The sequence below is a fragment of the Rhincodon typus genome, chromosome 2 (assembly GCF_021869965.1).
Source record: "Rhincodon typus isolate 14 chromosome 2, sRhiTyp1.1, whole genome shotgun sequence".
NCBI classification, from domain to species: Eukaryota; Metazoa; Chordata; class Chondrichthyes; order Orectolobiformes; family Rhincodontidae; genus Rhincodon; species Rhincodon typus.
The window spans coordinates 9,567,879-9,576,523 of NC_063333.1; the positions used below are offsets into that span (position 1 = coordinate 9,567,879).

Here is an 8,645-nt window from a genome sequence, read left to right on the forward strand (position 1 = left end):
GCGGCCGCCGCTGCCAACGTCGCGTAGCAACAGTAACCAGGGGAGACGCGACCTACCTGGCCACCCCGCCCTCCTCACCCATTACCCCGCTGCTCCTCCTTATTGTTTTTAAACTTTTAAATCCTATTCCTTTATACTTTTCCTGATTGGCTTGACTTTAAAAAAAATACTAAATGGGACCTTTCGCTGCACCGTCACAGTTCTTAAAAATGTATTTTGGTTAAGTCTCATGCAGGGCTCCTACCAACATTAAAGATTCACCAGCTGCTCCCCTCAGAAATCTGACATTACATTAGTATAAAGGGGTGGCAATTGTCACTGGTATTTCCGACCTTCCAGGGCCACTGTATCTAGTTCATTTGTCCCAGTTCTCACCCTTCATCCCAACCCACCTCTCTCAGTATAAAACGTGTACAACACCCTATTATTGTCTGCTTGTGGTTTATCAACTTCTAGCACAGATCAGTGTTATAGAGTCATAGTGTAATAGAGCATGGAAACAGGCCCTTTGGACTAAACTGGTCTATGCTGACCATAGCGCCCACTCAGCTAGTTTCAATTGCCCGCATTTGGTCCATATCCCTCTCAACCCTTCCCATCCGTGTATCTATCCAAGTGTTTTTCAAACATTGTTATTGTACCTGCCCCAACCACTTCCTGCGTGAAGAAGTTGCCCCTCAGCTTTTTCTTAAATCTATCCCTCTCGCCTTAAACCTATGCCCTCTAGTTTTCAATTCCTCATCCCTGGGCGGAAAAAAGTGACTACGTGCATTCATCCTATCCATGCCCCTTATGATTTTACGCACCTCAATAAAGGTCACCCCTCATTCTCCTCTGTTCTAAGAAATAAAGTTCTATCCTGGCCAACCTCTCCCTATAACTAAGGGCCTGCTAGTCCTGGCAACATCCTCGTAAATCTTCTTTGCACACTTTCCACTTTAACTAGGTCTTTCCTATAAGAGGGTAACCAAAACTGTACACAATACTTCAAGTGCAGCCTCATCAATGGCTTATGCTACAGTTGTATAACATCCCAACTCCTATACTCAATGCCTCGACCAATGAAGGCCAACATGCTAAATGCCTTCTTCACCACCCTGTCCATCTACAGCACCACTTTCAATGAACTATGCCCTTGTGTCCTAGGTCCCTCTTTCACAACAGTCCTCACACCCTTATCATTTACTGAAAAGTCCTATGTTGGTTGCATTTTGGAAAGTAAAACTCAAACTTAGCCATATTGAAGTGCATTTGCCAATCCTCAGCCCACTTCCCCATCTGATCAAGATCCCTCTAATTTTTGGCAACCTTCTTCGCTATCAACAATACCTCCTAATTTTGTATCATCTGCAAACTTACTAATCATGCCTTGCACATTCACATCCATTCACTATATATCAATACATATCCTGAACGTCATCCACCTCTCCCAGTACACACCGTGTACTCCATCCACCTCCAACAGTACATACCCTGTATCCCAAACACTTCTCCCATACTAACCAGCACCAAATCCTATTGTATTGGTGTTGGTTAATGCCTCAGTTAACACTGGAAAATGCCATAACAGTCACTACAGAAGATTTCATATAGTCTCATGGGTAGAACATTTAAAGGTCTTGCAGGGGTGAGACATGACGTTTGACTTTCCTGAAAGTCTCTAACAATGTCAATCAAAATCCATTGTAACTTGGTAACTAGTTGCCAACAAGTAAACTATATTTTGTTAAATACGAAGAGTTTCTCTCAGGCCAGCAAATAGTTTCTCTACCACATTAGACCATGCAGACTGTAGCTTCCTAGAATTAAAGAGGATGGTGGCAGTAATCTTCATGAGTTCATCTAGCACACTGAGATGGTATGTCCACACCAAACTACCCAACACATGTGCCCACTCCACTTCACATCCTATAGTCCATGGAATTCTCTCATTATAGATCTCATGCTCCCCTTTGTTACAGGCTGGTCCACCTCCTTTCTCAAGGCATTGTTATACTCCTCTTCATAAGATTCTAGTGGAAGCCATATGCCTTCTACTGGGCAAATGAATATATTGACAAATTTTTTTAAAAAGCTAAACAAGGTTGTGTTATTGAGGGTGAAGAACATTATTATTAGAAACAGCCACACACCATTCTTTATATTTGGTATGATTCTTCTAAACCTTTATTGCTATTCACCAGGGTGTGTTGCATTTCAAGGAGACATCATTCACATGAAATTCACTTCCACCTGCAAGTGAAAAACATTCTGTACATTTATCGTATCAAACCCTTTCAGAATTTTAAAAAAAGCTGCTATCCTGAGTCCAGAGTAAAGGAGTCCATTTTCTTCTGCTCTGGTAAATTTTACCATGATGATTCATGAACAGAGCACCAAATATCAGAGAGAGTGGGAAGCAGAGAAAAAGGAAACTTTAAGCCAGTTAGCTTGACATCTATTATGGGAAAGGTGAAGAGTTGATCATTCAGGTGTTCATAGATTAAACACAAGCAATCAGGATGAGTCAGCAGGGTTTTGGCAAAAGTTAAATTATGTTAAACCAATTTATTGGAGTTATTTGAATGAGAAACATGCACTGTGCATAAAAGGAGAGTCTGTAGATTTACTGTACTTGTCAAATGCCTTCTGGAAATTCAAAGTGCCACATCTGAAGTCAGTAAAGAAAACAACAGCTCTGGTGTACAGGGCAACAGATGAACATGGACAGAAGATAGGCTGGCTGGCAGAAACCACTGATATGCATAAATGGATCTTTGTCTGATCAGCAGGATGTCATGAGTGGAGTCCTGCAATGGTCGGTGCTAGATAGTCAACTTTTATAAGTTATAGCAACGAATTAGATTAGTGGAAAAAAGGCACAGTAGCTAAATTTGCAGCATACCACAAAGATAGGAAGTTACACTGTTAAGATTAAGAAGGAGACAATGAGTAGAATGACAGAGCAAAAAATTCTGACATGGAGTATAACATGGGAAAACATGTCATTATAGAGTCAGAATTATTCAACACTGAAACAGACCCTTTGGTCCATATCATCCACACCAACTAGGAATCCTAAACTGATATAGGATCATTTTCAGCATTTGACCCATATCCCTCTAAAAGCCTTCCCACTCATGTACCCATCCAGGTGCCTTTTAATTGTACCAGCCTGCAACACTTCCTCTGGCAGGTCATTCCATACACACACCACCCTCTGGATGAAAAAGTTGCCCCTCAGGTCCCTTTTAAAATCTTTCCCCTCTCACCTTAAACCTATGGTTTTGAATTCCCCTACCCTGGGGAAAAACCTTGGCTATTCACCCTATCCATGCCCCTCATGATTTTGTAAACCTGTATAAAAGGTCACCCCTCAGCCTCCAATGCTCTGGGGTAAAAAAGGCCCAGCCTATAGCTCAGACCCTCCAATCCCAGCAACATCTTTGAAAGCATTCAAAGTTTTACAAGCTTGACAACATCTTTCCTGTAACAGGGAAACCAGAATTGAATGCAGTATTCTAAAAGTGGCCTCAATGTCCTGTGCAACTGCAACACAACGTCCCAACTCATACCCAATACACTGACTGATGAAGGGAAGCATCCCAAAACACCACCCTCACCACACTCTACCTGCAGCTCAACTGTCAGGGGACTATGCACATGTGCCATGAGGTCTCTTTGTTCAGCAACACTCCCCAGGGCCCTACCATTAACTGCACAAGTGCTATCCTGGTTTGCCTTATGAAAATGCAACATGTCACATTTATCCAATTAAACTTCATCTGCCACTCCTTGGCCCTTTCACTTATGTGATCAAGATCCTGTTGTATTACAAGATAATCTTCACTGTCCATTACACCACCAATTTTGGTTCCATCTGCAAACTTAATAACCAAGTCTCCTATATTCACATCCAGATAATTTTTAAAAATGACAAAAAGCAGCAGATCTAGCACTGATCCTTGCTGCACACTGTTGGTCACAGGCCTCCAGTCTGAAAAACAACTTTCTACAAATCACCCTCTGCCTCCTACCTTCAAGGAAATTTTATATCCAATTGGCTAGCTCCTCTTGGATTCCTCGCTAACCAGTCTACCATGCAGAATCTTGTCCGTATGGACTTCAAGGCATTTGACATGTCCAACACTGCCATCAATCTTCCTGGTCACCTCATGTCTGTGAAATTGAGGTGCTGAAGGATTTAAGTATTCCAGCACGAGTCACAAGAGGTTAGACTTCAATTACATGTAATGAAGGTAGCTAATGGGAAACTATCCTTTATTACAATAGAAATTGAACATAAAAAGGATTTTTAAAAAAAAAAGTGCTGGAGAAACTCGGGCAGGTCTGGCAGCATCTGTGGAGAAACAAACAAAGTTAACATTTCAAATGAGATGCAGCTCCTCTCCAGAATGTGAATTAGCCATGATTGTATTGAATTGCAAAGCAGGCTCAAGGGTCAGTAATGACCTACTTTTGCTCCTAGTTTGTATGTTCGTAGATAATGCAGCGGTCAAGAGTCACTGGACTCAAAATGTTAGCACTAATTACTACAGATACTGCCACACCCATGTTTCTCTAGCACTCTCATTGCTTGATAAGCATTAGTTTAATTCAATGGCAACATTCATGCCTGTCATGAGCACAAGCTTCACTTTAGACCAGAATACTCTACTCCAGATAGATGTTTGAGCTTTCCAAATTCCTCCATAACCGGTCCTTATCTCTATTTGCCTCTAGAGCAGATAACCTTGTTGTCCTTCAATTCTGGGCCATTGTAGCTGAGAGTACTGTTGTTAATGGTGGCTAGAACTTGAATTCCCCTCCTATGCCTCTCCACCCCTTTCCTCCTTTAGCATATTCCTCAAAACCTACATCTAAGACGAAGCTTTTGGGTATTAGTTCCAAGATCTCCATAATGTGGCTCTATATCACATCCTCATTTCAAAACACTGCAGAACATTTAAGGATGTTTTACTGTGTTAAAGGTGTTACATGAATAGTATTGAGGGAGTGCTGCATTGTCAGAAAAGCCCAGCATTTTTTGTTGTCACACCACGACATAATTACCTATTCAGCTGAACGTAAAATGTTCTGCACACATTCTGAAGAGCAAAAGCTTCTTCTAGTATCCTGGCCAACATTCAAGACACAGAGGACAAAGATTAAATTATTGATCTCAACTTTTGTTTATGGAAATTTAGTTTAAAATGATTTAACAATAGATTTTGCCAATCTAGGTACACTGTAGAAAGTACACTGTGATATCAGGGGACACAAAAAGCTGTAAGTGAATTTATTTTCTGATACTGAGCTGCATCTGTTACTGTGATGCTGATTACATTCAAAAGCCTCAAATTCCATTGTTTTAATGTTTTTATTTTTAAAATATCTTGTATAATGGAATAAAGTGGCATTTTTATTTCATTAACATCTCCTATGAAATGGAGTGATGTAAATGAATAAATATCTATTTAAGCAATATACAGTCTCAATTCAAGTACATTTTTAAATACAAGGCATCTTTTGCAAAGGTATTTATTCTAAGTGATATCATTGAATGATATAGCGGAACCCCATTGTAACTTGCAAGGTAACTTAATTAAGAGTATAATCAAGCATTGAACCACTCATTCTCATGTACAGTGAATATAAAAATGCTTATTTTCATAATTTACTGCAAAACAAAAGATCCTATATTTAAATTGTCTGTAATACATCTCAATTTCACACTAACATTTTTGAAGTATTTAGATCTCCAGTTAAATCTAGTTGCATTTAAAAATGCAATGAAGGTTCAAGGCAAGGTGCAAGAGAGTTACAACCTACAACCATTAAAGCCCTGCTTCAATGTTGAAACAGTAGTTCAGCCTCTCCATCATTTTTTGCTTATTTCCAAATCAAAACAGTTTGTGCAATTTCAAGTGAACTTGACCTTGACATTAGAATTAATAATGCTGCAGACTCCAGAATGCACTGGAGACAACATCTTTCAAGAACGTGAATAAAAATTAATACAATGGAAAAATAACTGCTTCTTGACCAATTGAAATTCAGAATGGAAAATACATGAAACAAAAAGTAAAGTACTCTTATTATCCACTTGGAAACAACTTTATCCAAGCATGGAGCACCTCATGTAATTTGAAGTGTCTAAAGCGGATCTGAATTATAGCAGTAAACTCAAGCATTTTACAGATATGACATGCAGCCAAAACAGCAGTGTAATGTGATCTCAAGTACTGCATCTCACTAGAACCAGCCAGGTGAATGTTAGTCTAACATATGCAGCTAACACCCTATTGACGGCAAGATATAGTTAACTATATCTTGTCAAAATGGAGCTGATCAATTCTTTACCAAAGGTTTGCAATGTATGACTATGCCATGGGGCATCAGATTAAAAACAGTTTTGTTTGCAAATTGGATAAAAATGGTATTCTGCACCCTGCAGCACTAACAAACCCTTGGGATAAAACATCCCTCAGCAGTAAATATTAGTATACTGTATAAATCAAGGTTGAGAAATCAAAACTAAGTTTTAAATATCTAATAAGTACTTATCCAAGGTGAAAGGAAAAATCCTGATCACCTCAGTGTGAGGTACATTTGAAAGCCTAAGATTTCAAATTCCAAAGAACGACAGTAAACAGGTCCAGCTTCATTTGTGAAGCAGAGAGTTTTTCTGTTCCCTGGGCTTCACAACATATTCTTTGTACATCGAGTAAAGAACACCTGTAATAATAAAAGAGCACTTAAGATACATCACCAAAGATTAGTATTTGAAGCAGAGACCATGTTAACATTTAACACTAGATTAGCTAACTGCTGGATAGAAAGGGGTCAGCATTGAATAAACTAAAGGAAGTGTTGAAAGTGCAGAAGTGGGAACAGATCTATTCTCATCATGGCGGCTAAATATCAACAATTAATTGGACTGAATGGCCTGTTCCTGTTTTCCAAAAGAAAATGGACTTTAAAAAATTGAAAAACTCAGTTGAAACATTAAATTCCATAGTTTTACAACTTGGGTTTTATTACAAGGTCACATAATAATTATGAAGTGCAGATATGAAATAAAATTGACAATATAGGCCCCTCTTGTGGCACAATGCTAGTGCCCCTACCCCTAGACCAGGAGGCCAGGTTCAAGTCCCATCCGTTCCAGAGGTGTGTAATAACACCTCTAAACAGGTTGATTAGAAAAAGTTAGTTATAGATCCTCAAGCAAGTTTAAAAACAAAACAGTGTGCCTAATTCTCCACTGAGTTGGCAAATCCAAGATGGCACAGTGGTAGGCATAGTTGACCCACTTGGAAGTTGGAACACTAGTATGGAATATATGTAAACACTTTTAAGGTCAATGTGCTTTCTTTTTCCCACTTGAATACAGAGCAGAGTATAAATGTCTTGTGGTAGTGAGTGTCTCTACCTCAGGGCCAGAGGGCCCAGGTTCAAAGTCCCATCTTCTTCAATGGTGGGTCAGAACGTTTTAAAACCGGTTGATTAAAAATACCCAGGCTTAGAAGAATTCAACCTTCAAAGTACACCTTCTGGACAATTAGTATCAAAAGAAAACGAGGAAAAAAAGCATTTTTTGCAGAACTTGGTGATGGATATTTAAGACAAAGCAACATTCATCCGACACAGCATGACCTCATGATATTGCTCTATGTCAGGGATCTTACAAATACTGGAAATTATAAAATACCTATAGTCATGGCTCCCACTACACATCCCTGGGCAGCCACACGCATGTGGATAAGATGTACAGACATTTTTCTGTTCCCTCTCATCTTCAGTTTGTACAGTCCATAAGCCACCACAGATGCAAACCCAGCAATCCCTGGAAAACAAATAGAATGTTTGTTTTTTTTCCTGGAGACTAATACCCAGAATAGCCAAATCTATATTTTGAGAATCATGGAACTCTTCAAAATCAGTTTCTACAACACTTTGGACTTTATTATTTTAAATATTAAACTGTAAATAGTCAGCACTGACTAAATTTGAGTGAGTTTCTATTGTGAACCGCTGGCCATGTGGCAAAACTTGAGTCACTAAAGTCTTATTTCCCTTCAAGACTTTGAACAGCTAATCGAATGACCACTGAATTCTAGTAGCTGATGGAAAATTTGGTATGATTGGTCTCAGCACACCTACTCCACTAATTGTGTTTACATTTGCTTAGTCACTCCGTATACAAGGACTGACGTATAGCAATTGATAAAATAGAGATGATGAATGATTTACACAGTTACTTACCAACAGGGACAAATGGGGACTCCTTAGATTTTCGAATGAGCTTTGAAGTTTGGTCATCTTCTGATGGAAGCATAGGAACCAGGTTCACATTGCTCGAAGACATGGTGGCTGCAAAAATGACTAAAATTAGTCAAGTGAAATAAAATTGAATCAGAGATAGTAGGAACTGCAGATGCTGGTGAATCCGAGACAACAAGGTGCAGGGCTGGATGAACACAGCAGATCAAGCAGCATCATAGGAGCAGAGAGGCTGACGTTTCGGGCCTTGACCCTTCATCAGAAAAGGGGGAGGGGAAGGGGGTTCTGAAATAAATAGGGAGAGAGTGGGAGGCGGATAGAAGATGGATAGAGGAGAGGAAACAAAGGTCGAAGAGGTGGGTATGGGGCCAGTAAAGGTG

General features: G+C 39.6%; 1 protein-coding gene across 1 annotated transcript; it reads right to left on the reverse strand.

Annotated features, from left to right (window-relative positions):
• Nucleotides 1-5,345: 5,345 nt before the first annotated feature.
• higd1a (HIG1 hypoxia inducible domain family, member 1A) lies at nt 5,346-8,365 on the reverse strand. Its single transcript, XM_020511933.2, has 3 exons — nt 8,248-8,365; nt 7,694-7,828; nt 5,346-6,717 (listed from the first exon to the last, which is right to left on the reverse strand). The coding sequence occupies exons 1-3, from the start codon at nt 8,348-8,350 to the stop codon at nt 6,644-6,646; spliced, it is 312 nt and encodes a 103-aa protein (XP_020367522.1). The 5' UTR covers nt 8,351-8,365; the 3' UTR covers nt 5,346-6,643.
• Nucleotides 8,366-8,645: the final 280 nt, after the last annotated feature.

What these genes read in the sequence shown, in the direction of transcription:
- higd1a (XM_020511933.2), bottom strand. Translation starts at nt 8,350, where the DNA reads ATGTCTTCGAGCAATGTGAACCTGGTTCCTATGCTTCCATCAGAAGAT. An exon ending in GTCCCCATTTGTCCCTGTTG is followed by an intron (nt 7,829 to 8,247) that starts GTAAGTAACTGT and finishes TTTGTTTTCCAG; the next exon opens with GGATTGCTGGGTTTGCATCT. An exon ending in AGTGGGAGCCATGACTATAG is followed by an intron (nt 6,718 to 7,693) that starts GTATTTTATAAT and finishes TTATTATTACAG; the next exon opens with GTGTTCTTTACTCGATGTAC.